This window comes from Ips typographus, linkage group LG10, assembly GCF_016097725.1.
Source record: "Ips typographus isolate SLU linkage group LG10, UJ_Ityp_2.0, whole genome shotgun sequence".
In the NCBI taxonomy this organism is placed as follows: Eukaryota; Metazoa; Arthropoda; class Insecta; order Coleoptera; family Curculionidae; genus Ips; species Ips typographus.
The window spans coordinates 2062331-2083393 of record NC_138431.1 but is presented as its reverse complement, the minus strand read 5'-3'; the positions used below and the strand labels follow the sequence as shown (position 1 = coordinate 2083393).

The following is a 21063-nucleotide window of genomic DNA, read 5'->3' as shown; positions in this document are numbered from 1 at the left end:
ATTCTAAGGCTCATTAAACACAAAAGGGAACTGTACCGTTCTTACATCTCTACTAAAGATGACACTTTAAAACGAACACTTAACAGTCTTAACAGGAACATAAAGACGCTAATAGACCAGTACAGACAGGACAAATGGTTAGACGCATGTCAAGAAATTGAAAAAGACAAAGGAAAATCCTACTGGACAAAAATTAAAAAACTATCACAATACAAAAAAACAAGTACTGTCGGTAGAATCGAGAGGGACGGAGATGAACTTTTTACAGACCAAGATAAAGCAAATGCATTTGCCGAACACTTCCAAAAAGCATTTAAAACTTCAACAAACCCTAACTTTGATGAAGATAACTGGGACTTGGTAAACAACTGGTACTTGGACTATTTCAACAACTCATCTGACTACACATATAAATTAATTACAGACTCTGAATACGATGAAGCACTTGCTCACATCAAAAACACTGCTCCGGGAAAAGATAACATCAAAAGCAAGACTCTAAAAAGCCTATCTCCAGAGACTCACCAACTAATACTAACACAGATGAACAACTGCATCATAAACAACACTATACCCGACTCGTGGAAAAACGGTTTAATAATACCTATACCAAAAAATGGACTAGACAACACACAAGTACAAAACTACAGACCTATTACTCTACTTCCGGTACTAAGCAAAATTTTCGAACATGTTATTAAAAACAGACTACAACAATTGATCGGTGAGCATATACCATCATACCAATTTGGTTTTAAACCAAAACATTCGACCATACATCCACTTTTCATATTAACAAATAACTTACAAACTACACACTTAGATAACAAAAAATCAGCATGCTTATTTATGGATATCAACAAAGCGTTTCACAGTGTCTGGCATAAAGGACTATTGTACAAACTACATGAGCTTAAGACACCAAAATATCTACTTCACATTATTAAAAACCTACTTAACAACAGACAATTAGAGGTACGCATAGACAATACCTTCTCATTCCCATTTTGTCCTGAACAAGGGCTTCCGCAAGGTTCACCACTTTCGCCTTTCTTATATAATATATACTGCCATGATATATACAACCACCGATTTCAAAATAAAAAACACATAGACGATACAGCTTATATCTTACAGTACGCGGACGACACGGCACTCGTTACACATGATAAAACTACTAAAAAAGCAGTAGAAAGACTCCAGACAATTGCGGATCGCACAATGACGTGGTTTTACAAATGGAGACTAACACCTAACGCTACTAAAAATCAACTCCTACTTTCCAACCATAAAATTACACCGGACTCACCAACTGTTTCAGCAGATGGTCAAAGAACTACCCCTAAAAATGACATTAAATATTTAGGAATGACTATAGACAACAAAATGAAATTTACTAAACATGTAAAAAATACAAGAACTGAACTAATTAAAAGAACAAAACATTTTAGATCACTAACTTACAAAAATAAAGGTATCAGTACCAAAACTGCAACACAAATTTACAAATCCATCTGTAGACCACTTATAGACTATGGAAACATGCTAATGGCAAACTCAACTCCGAAAACTAAACAACACATACAAACAACGGAACAGATTGCTCTAAGACTAATAACCAAAATAAGACACCCAGAAAACCCACTACACAACCCATCCAACCAACTTCTCTATGAACGTACAAACGTGACCAAAATAACTGACAGACTCGTACAACTCCAAAACAAATGGAAAAACAACCCACACAACTGGACTATAATTACTCCACTGTGCTTAACAAGACCAACTAGACAATCCCGTTACCTCTTTCCCGCATCCACCCTGTTGGAGCACTTCCAATAGAATTTTTTTTTTTTTTTATCTATAATTGTAAATATTGATTAGAAATAAGATTGTAAATAACTAAAAATCTGTAAACATAGGCAGAAAGACCACGTGTGGTCGATAGCCTTTTTTTCGTATGAAAAAATAAAGATTGTGTATCTATCTATCTATCTATTTTTATTTGTTAATAATTTGTTGTCTAGATTTTTTTCAGTTAGATTCAGGAATCCCCCAGAGCCATGGAACCAGCAAGGAGGAAGCGACCAAGGTTTTGCCATAACGGCTACTTCTACAAATTACGAGCAAATCGTAATGGTAATCGGTGAGTACTCAAATATTGGTTCAGAATCATAGAACCCCCACAAACTATTATTAAATTAACCATTGTTTTCTTTGTATAGGTACTACACCTGTAGCCAATACCCTCACACTGGATGCTCAGCTTCAGGAAAACTACAAGGCGAAGGAGAATTCCAGGACATCAATCCCCACCACAACCATCCAAGAGTCGACGGAGCAGCAGCAGCCCAACTTTTGAGGACTCAGCTAAGAAATGCCTGTACTGTGGAGAGAGGAAACCTCAAGAACATTTATGATAGAATTGCCTTAAAGTAGGTGTACATAAAATATATTTTTTCTAATTTTGGCATATAAAGTGACACTTTTCAAAACTGATTAGAGTGACAAAACGTTTTACTTTATGTAACTAGTTACATAAAGTATCACTTTATGTAACTAGTTATGAGAAGTTCATTTCATCACTCCCTGTTTTTATGCATTTCCCTAGAAACATATGGGCGACATCCATCATAACATGTCGTTGTCACTGTTTATACAAGGTGCTATGAAAGTGAATATTTGTGTTAAATCACTGTAAAAGATGGTTTTTACCGCTTTTTGGTCAAAATTAAAAATAATTATGTATGTAACACGTTTCGAAAATATCTTATTGTGTGAAAATCGATCTTTTCGTAACTGGTTACATAAATAGCTATTTATATTATAAATAAAGAAAAAAAAATAGTAATAATCTGATTTTTCTTGCAGCAATGTCGAAGGAGCTGAATTGGTTACATTCAACTCCATCAGACGTTCAATGAGGAGATGGCGGCAGATTAACACACCACACATTCCCCAAACGCTAGCGGAGTTGTCCCAGATTTTGAATACAAGTGAGTGGCCTAGATACAGCAACTGTGCTAGTGGTTTGTTTTTTTCAGGATCTGTGAATGCTGGAGACGCTGAAGCTATTATATTTGGAAACCCCGACTTTCTACAGAACTTCGTGGACTCCCAATACACCTTTATAGATGGCACCTTTAAAGCTGTACCGAGAAGACCAAGATTTTCCCAGATACTAACCATTTTTGGAACATGCATGGACCATGTAAGTTTCATTAAGTTTTTTAAATTGAATTGTGTTTAATAATAATATTACTGAAATATCACTCACCCTTGCTTGAAATGTGACATAACTCTTAAAATTTAAAAAAACAAAATTTTCTGTATGAAATCAAAAATTACTTAACAGCGTTCTGGTAAAAATAATAAAATACAATTTTTTGTCACATTCTAAATGTTAATATCCCAACAAGACTGAATAATATTGTGATATCAATTTCATGGAATATACACTGTATTACAAGACTCACAGATAAGCACCACATAACACTTACTATATAAGGGCAACTACCATGCTAACCAATTGTTGAAAAATCAGGGTATACCTGCTGACTACAGCGCTGTCAGTGGGTATGGTCCTAACTTTTTGAAGTGTTTGTACTAAAGTTTTCTATATTACCGGCTGTCATACATTTCGATACAGGGGAAGTTATAAAAAGGTATTGTTATTTTTAGAATAGTACATACAGGGCGATTCTTAATCTATACGGATAAACTTAACGAATGATACCTTATAAAAAAATAATGAGTAATCATGGAAAAAAGTTTAGTAAAAGTATTTTATTTATGAAGATAATCGATAATACAGTGAATTTGCAATGCAATTCACAGTTATCGTAAAAATGTTTTTGCCCGGTTTAGGCCGTGCGAGTAGGTCTCATCGATTCAGCAATTTATAGAAAATGATGGAAATAACTTCGAATAGTTGGTATCAATCATATTAGTTAATAATGCACTTTCAATTATAATTTTGAATTCACGGTAATGTATTTTTTTTCAAATTTGTCTCTGTAAATAAAAAAACTTCACTTTTACTAAACTTTTTTCACATTATTAATCATTATTTTTCATAAGGTATCATTCCCTAAATTTAGGCGTATAGGTTAAAAGAATCACCCTTTATTATTAGATGCGTTTCAAGCATAAGAAAGTCGGCTCATTTAACCACATGTGTTATAATGGGTCGATTATTCTTAATCGTTCCAATGAAAGTAAACTCCCCCTATATTGAAAACGCTTGTGCACACTCCACACTCAGCAAATTCTGGAAAATAATGTAGGTAAAGTTATACAAATCACCAAGAAATTTATATCTCACATTCTGAAAGTCGTATAAAATTTTTATTTTTGCTATTTATAAATAATATGGATACATACTAGGTACATTTGAACTTTGAAGAGGTGCTGTCAATAGCAAACTATCTGCATGATGTGAGCTTGTGTACTTTACAATAATAAGAAGACACTATAAACATACAATTATTAAACACGTCAAACTTTTAATAATATTTGCTTAGAAAGCTAGACGATAACTTAAAAGTTAGTAGGTAAATCGTTATTTATAATTCCTTTGTCCCTTACCCGCTACTTCTCTCTTCACTCAGTTAATAATATTAATTAAAAAATTAGTAATCAGCTATAATATATTTCTTATTAGTTTCATATGTAAAACTCTCTAAACTCTCTATTATTTTATTTAAAAAATACAAATGGAGTGATGTTCCTGATCGATACTTTTGCAAACCACTAGAATACAATGCAAAAAAAATGGAAATGAATGTCCCCAGCGAATTTGGGACGTTATGCTGATATAGCCTGTTAAGCCTCTATTCTTTCACATACCTTTTGAATTTTTGTTAATATGCATCTGTAAACTAAGATTTTTTTACACCTTTTGTGAAGGAAACAGAAAATTAATCATCCGGTATTGAATCTTATTGATATGAAAGTTAAATTCGCCGTAGACGAAAAATGGCTTACATGAATTGTAATTATTGTGTCCGTTAAAATCGACGGATGGATTGATGATTTCAGAAGAATCATTATTTATGCGAATGTTATTATAAGATTCTTCATTTGATCTATTCTCATCGTCATTTTTTAGGGTCGGAGATGAACTACTTGTTCCTAGAATAAAGAAAAACATGTAAGCACATTATTGTTATTACGTGTCCCAAATGAAACCCAATATTGATAAAAAAATATATTTGTGTACCTACTTACCCAGTATGGATGGTACTTTCAATCGGGGCAAAAATTTCGTGGGAATGGCCGTTGTTCGAAGCCCTCTTAGAGTACCAGGAACTTTGTCAAAATCGCTAAAGTGAACATCACAAACCCAGTAGGACTTGTAAATTTGGTCATTGCTTTTGTTTTTGAGAATGGGATTTTGGACGCAATTGACCCATTTTTTAAAAAGTTCTTGATTTTTTTTCGGGAACGTATGACGTTTTGAGAAAACGTCCAAACATTCCGGAACGACGCACTTTTACGATAACACTCCATATTTATTTTACTTCTAAAACTCTGAACTTAACGAAATTAACGAAATAATGAACAAAATTTAATTACTAAACTATTTAAATAAAAATAAAAAAACATAAATATATATGACAAGTATGGAACAAATAAGTTTGCAAATTAAACGTGACACTTTTTCAAAATAATGGCAGCTCTAGTCAAAATACCAATTAACCAATTATTTTGTCTTACCTTCCTCCTAGATTTTTTGATATGATGGTGACATCTATTATTAGAATGCAAAACGTAGATTTTTATACAGCGCCAAATCCTTGCAGTGGGTATGGTCCTAACTAACAGGTTTGGTATATAGGAGTTTCACATATATTATAAGTGATATGTGGATAAGCACACTGGCATGTTATGTTGTCATTGTCATACAGAAAATTTTTGCTAGATATAAAATTTTTGGTTAAATATTTTATTTTTTTATGATTGATTTTATGGATTATGAACAACTTACCATGAATATGATTTGTGTCGTCTGTTTGTGCCATGTTCATTGTTTTATCAAATAGCAACAAAGCCAGTGGTGGTACAAATTCTTAGTCAAACAACTGTCTGCCACACCACATCAAGTAAATATAATATGTTACTTTATTGCTTATATTTTTCCTTTACAATACAGTAAATGTAATGTATTAGCACTTTTTTACACAGTGCAAGGTAACTGATGAATTGAACTGATTCACTTTGACTATTCCATATTATAACCTTTAATAACTTATTGAACTTTTTTTATCACTTTGATAGATTTAAAACTAATTTAAAGATTTTAAACAAAAAAATAAAATTAATTTTGATCTTGTGATTATAGAAAAGCAACTTTTAAATCCTTTAATTTCTGAAGTAAAATATAGGTCAAAGCACTTTCACCTATCACAACATCACTGCCACTAGTACCATATTCTATAGTATAATTATTATAGCTGGATACAAATTCACTATTTTAACAGTAAATTTGTCAATCGAAATTGGTGCATGTATGGTTTATAAATTAAATTAAATTTAAAGCCAAAATTGAAAAACCTGTCCCTTAGGAGTACAATAATGGGAGTACCATTTATTGACTCTGTTGACAGGGGACACATGACAGTACGGTACTGACGGCAGTGACGGCCAGTACTTACTAGTGCTGTTTGGTTTTGGTTTTTGTATCTAACTAAACTATATGATTTTTATAGTATGTTGGTTTCAGGGTTTATAATATTAACAAATTTTATTCTCTATAGTCTATATTGTGATCTTGGAAACACAGCAACTACAGAGGAGTTAATTATGAAAAGTTTTGGAGGCTTCAGGCTTAACAAAAATGAATTTTTGACAAGCTCTGGATAAAAATTTATTTATACTGTATTATCTGATGGCCTAGTGTCTACTTCATAAACCTTTTATTATTGAGTATTTTCTGTTTTTAAAATAGGCATTTCCCTTGGTCCATGTATTCATGGCTAACCGGACCAGGACACTCTATGACGCAGTATTTGACTACATCGCGAGGACCTTTCCAACCTGCATCCGAGGGACTGTCGTTACGGACTATGAAGTGGGACTATACGAATCAGTGAAGGCAAGATATCCAGATGTGACTCTACAAGGTTGTTTTTTTCATTATTGCCAGGTATGCATAAATGGTGTTATTATTTGCTGTTTGTAGAAAAATTATGTTAAAAACACTGGTAATTTAGTTTTAAGGCTTTAATGCGCAAGGCAAAGGAACTAGGTGTAACCCGGCAAATTCAAGAGGAGGCAGCCCATAAAGTTTACCTGAGGAAGCACTACGCGTTGGCACTTCTACCTGCGGACAGGATTATAGATGCATTTAATTCGTTACAGGTTCTGTCCATATAACGGATATTGATAAAGAGCGATTAAGCTACTTACAATTTTATCTGTTATTAGGATCGGGAACGGGAACCAATTTTCGGCGAATTCAGGAACTACATTAGACGACAGTGGATTGGACGAGTCACCCCCCAACATTTCAGCGTTTACGGACAGAGGCATCGGACGAACAACGTGATGGAGGCTTACCACAGGCGGCTAAACAGTAAGCTGGTGAGACATCCTGGTGTCTGGGACTTAATAGGTATTTTTGAATACAATGTTTTTCACATTTCTGGTATATATTCAGCATATTTTTGTGATTTAGAAGTCCTAATCGATATTCAAGATATCGCCACTTTGGAGCTAGGTCAATTGGAGCGACATCCGCAAGTTTTCAGGGTTGCCAGGAAGAATGTACTTTTCGACGCACGGATAAGGCAGGCATGGGACAAATTGGCCGATGGACGTTTTACAACTGGAGATTTTTTGAGGCTAGTACCTTTAGTTATATTTTAAAAGGAATAAAAATATTAAAAAATGCACTGTTTAGGTACACTTTGTACAAGGCATGGAGGGACAGCTACAAATGTGGAATAACGTGGATGAAGCCGCTGACATCGAAGAAGCAGGACAGCAATTAGTGGATTTGTATCATCAATTATTTAATAACCCTATTCCTAATCAACTTCCGGTTCTTGTCCCTCTCCAACGCCCAAATGTCCCTCAAAACCATTACCAAATCCTATATGATCCTCCGCCTCTTGTCCCTTTCCAACACCCAAATGTCCCTCAAAACCATTACCAACTCCTAGATAATCCTCCGCCTCTTGTCCCTTTCCAACACCCAAATGTCCCTCAAAACCATTACCAAATCCTAAATAATCCCCCTCCTCTTGCCCCCTTTTTAAATGAACCTCCCCCTCTAGCTCCTTTCCTACGGCCAAATCTCCCTCAAATCCTAAATAATCCCCCTCCCTTTGCCCCCTTTTTAAATGAACCTCCCCCTCTAGCTCCTTTCCAACGGCCCGTCGTTCATCCTAATCCAGTTCCAGTTGAACCCATAATACTTAATCCCAATCCCGACCTAAATCCTGATGAACCTTCAAGATCCCCATCTCCTTTTTATCTCCCCGATTCACCCCGTCGCGAGCCTCTTCCTCCCGACCCAATTATTCCTCCACCCAGTCCTCCTCCTGAAATACTTAATCCCGATCCCGACCTAAATCCTGATGAACCTTTAAGATCCCCATCTCCTTTTTCTCTCCCCGATTCACCCCGTCGCGAGCCTTTTCCCCCCAACTTGAATAATCCTCCAAGTCCGATTCACAATTTTAATTTTCCAGAAATACCCGCCCAAATTGAAAGATTTTTCGCCGCCTTACGAGATGACGACGAACCGGATGAACTGCCTAGTGTTGACCCATGGGTTCCAGTCTTAGAAGCCACACCCTACGACGACGAGGATATGACTCCGGAACTACAGTGTAAGGTATGCCTATCTAATAGAATCCAGTATGTCATTGAGTGTGGTCATGCACTTTGCTCAATGTGTACTGCGATTTTATTCAATGCACAATCTCCACGATGCGCTGTGTGTCGAGGAGATTTGCATAGAGATAGGCAGCCCATTGCACTGTATTTGTAAGTAAGAAAACCTTTTAGTTTTGTATTTTTGGTTAGGATTTTACTATTTATGTTATGTTTATCATTAATTCCTGGTAAATTTGATATGTACATATATTTTTGTAGTTTGGGTGGTTTCAAAAAATGTTTGTGTCCCCTATGTACAACAATTTTTAAATTGACGTACATAGGAATGAGCCAAAGTAGTGTAATACATATAATTATGCAGCTTATTTCTTATTATTTTGGCACTGTAATTATTAATATCATTTAAATATTTAGATTATATTTTCAAAATTTTTAACATCAAATATTCAACAGTTATTATGTATCACATTACTGGGTGAATAAATATATGATCATATAGTGAGAAATTCGGACATTTTGCCGTAAGGCATTTTTTTTCAATATGTTTTTTGATTTTTGGTTAGAATATTTATTTTTGTTTCTAATTATATTCCTTGGTTTATTTGACTTTCTAGTTGTACATATGTTTTTGTTGTTTGGTTGCGGTTTCAATAAATAATACTTTGCATGTGTCCCCTATGTAAAACGATTTTTAAATTGATGTACATAGGAATGAGCCAAAGTAGTGTAATACATATAGTTATCAGTCAGCTTTCTTATTATTTTGGCACTGTAATTATTAATATCATTTAAATATTTAGATTATATTTGCAAAATTTTTAACTTCAAATTTAAGTCAACTGTTATTATGTATCACATTACTGGGTGAATAAATATGATCATTTGATCATATAGTGAGAAATTCGGACATTATGCCGTAAGGCATATTTTTTTTCTTTGTTTTTTGTTTCATTTTTGTTAAATATTTAATACATTATATTATGTCATACATGTTTTATTTGTTTATTTGCTCATCCATTTTAATTAATTTTATAGTTTATTTGTATGAATAAAGTATTTTATAATATATTTAAATAATGTTTGAATCTTCTTGTAATATTTAAAAATTTTGTTTGATCAGTTGAGTCACTCACAGTAAAAATAACCCAAGCTTCAACTTAAGTACCTGGACTGTTAACTGAAAAAGAAAGATTGATATCTACGTATTTGCATAGGTAAAAAAGTGATAGGGCTTACTTCAAATTGTTATTAAAAAGCAAATTAGATACTAGAAAAAAAAACAAAGTCCTGGCATTTTTCATCTAAATTAGTGGGTTCCTCTGACATACCTAACAATCATGTAATGGAAAATGTATAGTTCAATTGTATCTATATACATGAAAAATAAGTTAGCACCAAGAATATACCTCAAACAATGCCTTTTGAGAGGTTTGGAACACTTCAACAAGAAATCCTTTAAGATAGTTTTTCCTATGAGTGTGCCCCAGGATATGCATCAGTAATTATGTCTATAAAAATAACTTTAACGCCTTCCAAAATATGTTTATGTTATTTGGGTACAGCTTGTAGGTATATTAATTATGTATTTTTGGCCTAAAATATATCTACTAATATTCAAAATAATCGTTTTCTAGGTTTGCTCTCATAAATTTCCTAGTTATAGGTATATGTTCATAGTATCCCGTACTTATTTTGTAAAAATTACTAAAATGAGCATTAGCCCATTTAGGACACAAAATTGTAGCATAGTAAACCTTCCTGTCTACAATATTCGAATAGGTACTTGTTAAGAGCAAAAGTACGAAATCCACTCATACACATTTAAACTGGTTGACATAAGAGGTTAAACCGCACATATTAATTATCCCAATAAACAATTATATCACAATCAAAAATAGGCAAAAATCCAAATTATAAACATTATATTTGTTTTTGTTTACATTCATGTCATACTGAAAAATGTGTGACCTATAACCTATAAAATTAATCTGTCGTCTGTGGTCTGTATAGCTAACCTCAACATCGTTCATATACTTCACATAATTAAGATAATGCAGAGGATAATACCATTGTTTTTATAATACGTAATACTTAGTCCATCACACCAAACATTAAACACTACATATCAATCTCACAGACATGCAAAATTTTAATATAAAAACAAACACTAAAAACGAGTCCACAACAATAGTGATAAAAATTAAAATATTTTTTCTTTTATTCTTCAAAAGTTGAAAATAGTTTCAGATTTTATTTCAAAAAATGTAAACAAATAAAATAACTGTTTTAAAGTAGGTACATATATGATTATATTTGCAATCGGTCCATTCAAGATAATATTTGAAAAAGCATTTGTCTTTATTTGCAGGAATGCTTATCATATGCACAGCAATAATTACCTAGCCCTACCTTTCATGCACCCTTAAATACACATATGATCAATAACTTGATTTTGTCAAAAATAATAAGATGTTGATTTTGAACCTATTATGTATGTCATTATAATAAATATATGCATATTTTTTAAAACGGTTGTTTGGGTATTGCAAAATAATACAACCATTAATAAATAATAATTTATTTGTATTTGTACTTAATTTTTTAACAACAATAATATTATGTAGACAATATAACATTTCAAATTACAAAACAAGTATAATTTCTAATGTAAAGTTGTACAACCCCAGACATAAATTACATTTAAACCAACTTACAATACTGTGATACATGCCTACTTATTTCTAATGTGTAGGTAATAGAGACTATAATTTTCATAGATTCGTTTAACTGTTAACTAAAATATTACATATTATAAGTCCTTATCACAGAAAAGTATGTATAGAATTGGAACGTATATACAAACCTACTATACCATAAAAGCAGGTAACATTGGTTGGTTCCACATTGGTATGACCTGTATGCAAATAAAAACAAATCATAAGTATTCACTAGAATAAAATGTAGCAACTTTACCTTGAAAACCATATTGAACCACTACCTAAGGTGTCCCCAAGGGTGTCCCTATATACCAAATACTTAAAGAGTAGTATTTTTGGTATTATTCTTTATATCAGATACTGGTAAATCTCTGGGTAAGAGTTAACTAGATCTAGAAACAAAATAATTAAATGTACACAGAGAATATGAGAAGTAGGTATTAACTATGTAACATATGTATACTTACCATATTAAAGCATTGTGTAACTAAATCAACTAGATTTATACCTCAACAGGTATATGCTGAAGCTGGATGCAGTTTTTTCAAATGTATTTGCCTCTCTGATGATTTAAAACTAGGTAGATTTCAAAAACGGTTTCCATTTGGTTTTTATTAAATACTGTCTTTCATAATAATTGTGTTACTTAATAAAAGTTCCAGTATACTTCATGCACATTGGCTATATGAGCTGTGTGGGCAGATTATCAAAGATTTTCTGAAACAAAAACGAAAATGTTGAAATTATAAGTCCTACATAATACCATTCCACTTACCTGTTGCAACTTTCCTCAGGAAAACTCGGCTGATGATAAATATAACCATGGCCAACTATAAGTAATCGATTTAACTCTGATTTACCAGTCTAAAACTGTCCAGTAATAAAAATCAATCACAATTTGAGTAAATTTCCAATCAACATGTAAACAAAGCCGCCATTATTAAATATGATTTGCTGTCCGCATTCCACAAAACCGCGGCGTGCCGAACGCCATTCGGATGACGTCGCGATCTCGCCCGAAGCGACTGAGATGGGCTCAAAACGGGAAACGCGCAAACGGTCTAATCGTCAAGAGGTATAATCGAAACCGAACGCAACCGAACGTAGTCGGATGCCGTCTTTGGTTGGATTGCACCAATTTAGAAAATTTGGAAGTAAACAAACTAATAATATAGAATACATTATTATGCAAGAAAAACATTAGAAATTGAGATGTTGAGAACAAGACAGTATTTATTTGATTACTATATGTGATCAGTCACTGGGTTAGCATAGGTTCACCTAGCATTTTTTTTAATTTTAGTTAAAAAATAACCATTGCGATGTAACCACCTTACTGATACTTTATGTAATCGGCCACTGGGTTAGCATAGGTTCACATGAGCATTTTTTTAGTTATTACATTTAAAAAATAACACCTATCTTAAATACGATATGAAATTACTTTGGTGCGGGCAGTCATAAACTAGTCTACCGGCGCATCGACGAGTGTGCCCGATGTCGATTATACCAGCTGACGAGTGTGCCCAATGACGCCGTCCCGCTCAAAACAGCGACCGGCCAGAACAGCGACATGAGAGATCGGGATGAGCGTAAGGGCGACTTCGGTAATCTTCGGTTTTACTGGTGGAGGGGAAAATGGCAAATGATCATCAGTTTTCGTTCCTATTCTTCTAACCTCACATTATTATTAATTAAAATATTGTTTTGTTTGGTTGGAAATATCTTGTCTTTGATTATTTTAATATTGCAATAACCGATACTGCACTCAAACTATCTGTGGTGTTCGTCTACGTGTTGGTGTAATTATTTTTCAGGTTGTGGACGGGAAAAAGCGCAGACTATTTTAAAGTTTTGGAGATGCTTGTTTATGACTTCAACAATTACAAATAGGTAGGGATACTATTTGAAATTCCTTAATTTAGGAAGCCGTCAAGTAGTGATGTGTATTATTTTGTTGTTGAATAATAATATTAAATCATTTGAAAACAAATAGGTATTACCTTAAATTGAACTGATTATGTTTACAGGATAAAGGAATACTCCAAAGGCTCTGAAGATTTGGTCTTTTGAAACAATAAGAATAAACCAGAGCAACCATTAATGTTACAGATGGTAAGTTTTACTAGAATTTATTGTGATTACATATTTATTTATTTTTGTATTGTTTAGGTTGACAGGGCACTACTGAAATCCAATGTGGAATGTTTTGGAACAGGGTACCTATTTTTAAGGCAACATTTTAAACAATCTAGTGTAATAACCAGTGTTTGAACTGTATTATTTAAATAATACAACTAGGTATCTATACTATAGCTGTTACTCCTTATGGTTTTATTATGTTATTTGTAATTTACATATACCATTACATTTAGACAAAACTTTAAAAGTGTAGAAGCAGCTTGAATAAAAGACATTTTGGTGATAGTTTTCATTAAAGTATCTCCAATGCCTGTCTTATTTTAATTTAATATTAATAATATGTGTACTATACTCAAAAGATAAATACTGAAAGAAATATCATTAATCAATATGTGTTTGTATATTATTTTTGGAGGAGTGTCATCATTTTTCTCCGATATAATTTGTCCCAATATTTCCAAATCCCCAATTCCCTATTAAATTATTTCTGATATATTTCAGTCTAAAATAATTAGGCCCAAAAAGCTGGACATCCAATTTAAAAACAATCTGTTTTTTGTTGTATAAATGTGTACAAAGACTAACCTAACCTAAAACATCTTATTTTGTCAACATAACCTAATTCTTTGTTTTTCTGCCTTAGCAAAAATGATGGTGAAGAGCAAATCACACCTTAGAACTTACAATACATGAATAATATTGCGCTCATGCGCTCTCTGATTATGCATGCCTTATTAATTTTGCGCAATACATCAAATCAAAGAAAAATCTGCTTTTGTTTCATTCAATCCCTATAGTCTTAGATAGATACAGATTTACTTTAACTATTAAATAATACTTTCTTTTTATCTTAGGTAAAAAGTATACACCCAACTTAACAGTTATTGTCACAGCAATGTAGGTAGTAAATAAATTACCATACAACAGGACTAATAATGGGTTTGTTGTATAATCTACCTTTATTTTCTCCTTACTTGAAAATGTGTAAAATACATCAATTTTATTTAATTTAGTAGTGATATGGAAATTTTTTTTTCCCATATTAATTAAATTAAAGCGAGTTTTGCAAAAACCTCTAGTTGTAGACCATTTAATATCCCTATACTTTCAAAGATAGTTATAGATCATTTTGTTTTGAACATAAAAATTCAAATTAATGTAGAATTTTTTTAAGGTTTTTATTGGCCAGTTTTATCCATTTATAGGATATAACAACCAGCAAAAACCTGAAGAATATCCATGCACTATGTTTTTGAAAAATAATCAAAACTTTGTTTGCCACCACAGACAAAGGCTTGTTACACAGTGTAATAATTACACAGTGTTAACATATGCACATTGTTATCAAGTCCTGCTAAATTTATTACATATTGTCTGTTATATAAAATCATTAAAATACTAATTATTATTAAATTAGTAACGAAGTTACTAATTTTTTTTGTTAATATGTAGTATTAGATTAAAGAAAACAATGCGCTTAAGTTACAATGCGTCTTCGCGACAGAATGGTGAACGCACCGCCGCGATCGGTAAAGGTTCAGCGCGCAGCCGCGGTAGCGTAAACGAAGCAACATCGCGCCGTCGCGACTCGCGAGCTGGTAAACAGGTGATGCGCCGCGCGCTACGTTAGTCAGTTCTTATCGAGCCGAACCAACCGACGCTGCAGTCAGTTCTTCCGGAGTTCGGTTCATCCCGGACCACTACCGACCGACGCTTCAGCCAGCTGAACGGTAAATCTTATTGTTCCTGGGGGCAAGTTTGAAGGTGTAGGTATTTCGGAATCGTTTCCTTCGGACCGCCAGTACAGGATGTACAACACTGCTGGTTAACTTCGAGGGCCGACCTTTTGAAAGCTGCTACAGATTCTTTGACCCCCAGAGCACAGTTTTCATACGGTCCGAATCTGTCATGCATACCGTAACCGTCTGTTTACCGTTTCGAAACCGTCTTAGTTCTCCGTACCGTTCCCCGTTCTGAACACTTGGTTGTGTTGTCCGCTTGTTTTCCGTTTCAAAGTTACCGTATTAATTTAGTTGGGATCTCCAGGTCCGACTGTACCGTTTATTGATTTGAACACGAGGCTGTGTGTTCTCCGTTTGTTTGGTTCTGATAGAGTTTTTAAATAAGTTAGGATATGAATGATTGTTATTTTTCATGGATAACACGACTTGTTTAGTTTTGCTGACAACCCTGTGTTTCCTTATTTTTGTCCCACTCCCTTCATCCATTCACAGATAAATTAAAGAAAAGAAAATCTCTTTGTTATTTGGGTCATTTGATCACCGATCAAGGAATAAGTACCGATCCAGAGAAAGTAACCGCAATACAGAAACTACCGCCGCCCGACCAATGTAAAAGGGATACGTCGATTTCTTGGCGTAGCTTCCTGGTACCGCCGTTTTGTCAAGGATTTTTCGAAAATCGCCGCTCCCTTGAACCGACTGTTAAAGAAAGGTGTCAAATGGACATGGACTGTTGAACAGCAACAAGCTTTTGATACGCTGAAGACTTGTCTAACCGAAGCCCCAGTTCTGGCTTGTCCAGATTTTTCTCGTCCGTTTGTGTTGCAAACAGATGCCTCAGATAATGGGTTAGGTGCTGCTTTGATTCAGCATAGTTCAGATGGTGACCACGTCATAGCTTATGCAAGCCGAAGTTTAACCGCTACCGAAAAGAAGTTTTCCGTTACCGAAAAAGAGTGTTTAGCAATTGTATGGGGCATTGAGAAAATGAGACCTTATTTGGAAGGATATCATTTTACCGTTGTTACTGACCCACTCTCTTAAAAGTCCTGCCGGCCGTTTAGCACGTTGGAGTATATACCTTCAGCAATATGATTTTGACAAAAATTAGGCAAAGGCCAAAAATTCTGTCCGACATTGTGGTGGTGCCGCCGAGAAAACCGCCACAGCCAACCACAAAACCACCGGAGCCGGCTACACCACAGACTACGCCCACGCCTACTAACATAACAGATTTGGCTAACGAGGTGGCGAGGTATGGCGTTAGTCCAAACCTTTGGCCACCATGGCTAAAGGCCGCTTTTGCGAAGCTCCGCCCGGAAGGTTGCCCCCCAAATAAAAGACTACGAAAAAGACTCGTGACCGTAACGGGGCAACTCTTGTATATTAATGTGCCCTAAAATGTTTTTTTTTGTTGTAGTGTGTTTGCGTGTTACCGTTTCCTAGCCAGTAGATATAAGAATTAAGCTTCCGTTCAAACATTAAGTCAACCGACTTCTCATTTTAATTTCCGTCTTAAGGCAAAGAATGTCGCAATCACCCACTCTGGAGTTAACCGAGTCCACCAGTTTGTTTGACGCGATGGAAGAAGTGGACACAACCGCCACTTGTACCCAACCGACGACTAAGAGGATACAAGAGCCGAGATTTCTGTCCGTTCAGCAAGGTTTATGCTGGAGATGTGGAGAAGTAGGCCACCACCGAGCTTTTTGTACAAAGCCACCAGTTCTGTTCTGCTCGAGATGTGGACGCATAGGTCAACTGTCCAAGGACTGTAGATGCTACCAACAGGAGCCTCAACTAAAGACAAAAACTTTACCGCCGCCGAGAAACCGCACCGACAATAGAAGAACTTCATCACCGCCGAAGAAGCGCTCCGCAAGTCATACTCAAAGGTCTGCAAAAAGGTCCCGTGGTGTTCAATGTGATATGGGAAAACTACCCCACTGCCGATGTAGTTTCCTGACAATGGGATATGGAGGATATGCAGACTAAGAAGATATTAGAGACAAATCTTAGTTTAGTGTTTGTGTTAGGATAAGTAGTGTAGGTTTAAGGTTTAAGGAAAGGGGGAAATGTAACAAAGTTTGAAGCCCTCTACCGGTCAAACTACTGAACTAATCAGCCAAAGTTGCCATATCGTTGGAAAGCCCATTTCATTGGCTATCCATCGACATATAAAAGTTCACACCTTGTCAGTCAAATAAGGGAGGTAGAGAGGTTTAAACAAAACAGTGCAAAAAAATTTGACAGAAAATTTAAGTCAAGTTTGAAGCCCTCTACCGGTCAAACTACTGAGCCAATCAGCCAATGTTGACATATCGTTGGAAAGCCCATTTCATTGGCTATCCATCGACATATAAAAGTTCACGCCTTGTCAGTCAAATAAGGCAGGTAGAGAGGTTTAAACAAACCAGTGCAAAAAAAATTTAAGTCAAGTTTGAAGCCCTCTAGCGGTCAAACTACAGAACCAATCAGCCAATGTTGCCATATGGTTGGAAAGCCCATTTCATTGGCTATCCATCGACATATAAAAGTTCACAGCTTGTCAGTCAAATAAGGGAGGTAGAGAGATTTAAACAAAACAGTGCAAAAAAATTTGACAGAAAATTTAAGTCAAGTTTGAAGCCCTCTAGTGGTCAAACTACAGAACCAATCAGCCAATGTTGCCATATCGTTGGAAAGCCCATTTCATTGGCTATCCATCGACATATAAAAGTTCACACCTTGTCAGTCAAATAAGGCAGGTAGAGAGGTTTAAACAAAACAGTGCAAAAAAATTTGACAGAAAATTTAAGTCAAGTTTGAAGCCCTCTAGTGGTCAAACTACAGAACCAATCAGCCAATGTTGCCATATCGTTGGAAAGCCCATTTCATTGGCTATCCATCGACATATAAAATTTCACACCTTGTCAGTCAAATAAGCCAGGTAGAGAGCTTAAAACAAAACAGTGCAAAAAATAATTTTGACAGAAAATTTAAGTCAAGTTTGAAGCCCTCTACCGGTCAAACTACTGAACTAATCAGCCAAAGTTGCCATATCGTTGGAAAGCACATTTCATTGGCTATCCATCGACATATAAAAGTTCACACCTTGTCAGTCAAATAAGGCAGGTAGAGAGGTTTAAACAAAACAGTGCAAAAAAATTTGACAGCAAATTTAAGTCAAGTTTGAAGCCCCCTACCGGTCAAACTACTGAGCCAATCAGCCAATGTTGACATATCGTTGGAAAGCCCATTTCATTCGCTATCCATCGACATATAAAAGTTCACACCTTGTCAGTCAAATAAGGGAGGTAGAGAGGTTTAAACAAAACAGTGCAAAAAAATTTGACAGAAAATTTAAGTCAAGTTTGAAGCCCTCTAGCGGTCAAACTACTGAACCGATCAGCCAAAGTTGCCATATCGTTGGAAAGCCCATTTCATTGGCTATCCATCGACATATAAAATTTCACACCTTGTCAGTCAAATAAGCCAGGTAGAGAGCTTAAAACAAAACAGTGCAAAAAAATTTGACAGAAAATTTAAGTCAAGTTTGAAGCCCTCTACCGGTCAAACTACTGAACTAATCAGCCAAAGTTGCCATATCGTTGGCAAGCCCATTTCATTGGCTATCCATCGACATATAAAAGTTCACACCTTGTCAGTCAAATAAGGGAGGTAGAGAGGTTTAAACAAAACAGTGCAAAAAAATTTGACAGAAAATTTAAGTCAAGTTTGAAGCCCTCTAGTGGTCAAACTACAGAACCAATCAGCCAATGTTGTCATATCGTTGGAAAGCCCATTTCATTGGCTATCCGTCGACATATAAAATTTCACACCTTGTCAGTCAAATAAGGGAGGTAGAAGGGTTTAAACAAAACAGTGCAAAAAAATTTGACAGAAAATTTAAGTCAAGTTTGAAGCCCTCTAGTGGTCAAACTACAGAACCAATCAGCCAATGTTGCCATATCGTTGGAAAGCCCATTTCATTGGCTATCCATCGACATATAAAATTTCACACCTTGTCAGTCAAATAAGGGAGGTAGAGAGGTTTAAACAAAACAGTGCAAAAAAATTTGACAGAAAATTTAAGTCAAGTTTGAAGCCCTCTAGTGGTCAAACTACAGAACCAATCAGCCAATGTTGTCATATCGTTGGAAAGCCCATTTCATTGGCTATCCGTCGACATATAAAATTTCACACCTTGTCAGTCAAATAAGCCAGGTAGAGAGCTTAAAACAAAACAGTGCAAAACATTTTGACAGAAAATTTAAGTCAAGTTTGAAGCCCTCTACCGGTCAAACTACTGAACTAATCAGCCAAAGTTGCCATATCGTTGGAAAGCCCATTTCATTGGCTATCCATCGACATATAAAATTTCACACCTTGTCAGTCAAATAAGCCAGGTAGAGAGCTTAAAACAAAACAGTGCAAAAAAATTTGACAGAAAATTTAAGTCAAGTTTGAAGCCCTCTACCGGTCAAACTACTGAACTAATCAGCCAAAGTTGCCATATCGTTGGCAAGCCCATTTCATTGGCTATCCATCGACATATAAAAGTTCACACCTTGTCAGTCAAATAAGGGAGGTAGAGAGGTTTAAACAAAACAGTGCAAAAAAATTTGACAGAAAATTTAAGTCAAGTTTGAAGCCCTCTAGTGGTCAAACTACAGAACCAATCAGCCAATGTTGTCATATCGTTGGAAAGCCCATTTCATTGGCTATCCGTCGACATATAAAATTTCACACCTTGTCAGTCAAATAAGGGAGGTAGAAGGGTTTAAACAAAACAGTGCAAAAAAATTTGACAGCAAATTTAAGTCAAGTTTGAAGCCCTCTACCGGTCAAACTACTGAACTAATCAGCCAAAGTTGCCATATCGTTGGAAAGCCCATTTCATTGGCTATCCATCGACATATAAAATTTCACACCTTGTCAGTCAAATAAGCCAGGTAGAGAGCTTAAAACAAAACAGTGCAAAACATTTTGACAGAAAATTTAAGTCAAGTTTGAAGCCCTCTACCGGTCAAACTACTGAACTAATCAGCCAAAGTTGCCATATCGTTGGAAAGCCCATTTCATTGGCTATCCATCGACATATAAAATTTCACACCTTGTCAGTCAAATAAGCCAGGTAGAGAGCTTAAAACAAAACAGTGCAAAACATTTTGACAGAAAATTTAAGTCAAGTTTGAAGCCCTCTACCGGTCAAACTACTGAACTAATCAGCCAAAGTTGCCATATCGTTGGAAAGCCCATTTCATTGGCTATCCATCGACATATAAAAGTTCCCACCTTGTCAGTCAAATAAGGCAGGTAGAGAGGTTTAAACAAAACAGTGCAAAAAAAATTTGACAGAAAATTTAAGTCAAGTTTGAAGCCCTCTACCGGTCAAACTACTGAGCCAATCAGCCAATGTTGCCATATGGTTGGAAAGCCCATTTCATTGGCTATCCATCGACATATAAAAGTTCACACCTTGTCAGTCAAATAAGGGAGATAGAGAGGTTTAAACAAAACAGTGGAAAAAAATTTGACAGAAAATTTAAGTCAAGTTTGAAGCCCTCTAACGGTCAAAGTACTGAACTAATCAGCCAATGTTGCCATATGGTTGGAAAGCCCATTTCATTGGCTAT

General features: G+C 35.1%; 1 protein-coding gene and 2 long non-coding RNA genes across 3 annotated transcripts; 1 reads left to right on the top strand and 2 right to left on the bottom strand.

Annotated features, from left to right (window-relative positions):
* Positions 1 to 2002: 2002 nt before the first annotated feature.
* Positions 2003 to 14094, top strand: LOC145734583 (uncharacterized). The gene is made up of 10 exons (XM_081988056.1): positions 2003 to 2146; positions 2226 to 2435; positions 2872 to 3211; positions 6950 to 7147; positions 7222 to 7362; positions 7429 to 7615; positions 7679 to 7844; positions 7904 to 8998; positions 13592 to 13676; positions 13734 to 14094. The coding sequence occupies exons 1-8, from the start codon at positions 2064 to 2066 to the stop codon at positions 7992 to 7994; spliced, it is 1416 nt and encodes a 471-aa protein (XP_081844182.1). The 5' UTR covers positions 2003 to 2063; the 3' UTR covers positions 7995 to 8998; positions 13592 to 13676; positions 13734 to 14094.
* LOC145734585 (uncharacterized) lies at positions 4326 to 5871 on the bottom strand. Its single transcript, XR_014179450.1, has 2 exons — positions 5230 to 5871; positions 4326 to 5133 (listed from the first exon to the last, which is right to left on the bottom strand). It is a non-coding gene; the product is annotated as an uncharacterized LOC145734585 (long non-coding RNA).
* Positions 11407 to 12901, bottom strand: LOC145734584 (uncharacterized). The gene is made up of 4 exons (XR_014179449.1): positions 12337 to 12901; positions 12029 to 12278; positions 11818 to 11953; positions 11407 to 11758 (listed from the first exon to the last, which is right to left on the bottom strand). It is a non-coding gene; the product is annotated as an uncharacterized LOC145734584 (long non-coding RNA).
* Positions 14095 to 21063: the final 6969 nt, after the last annotated feature.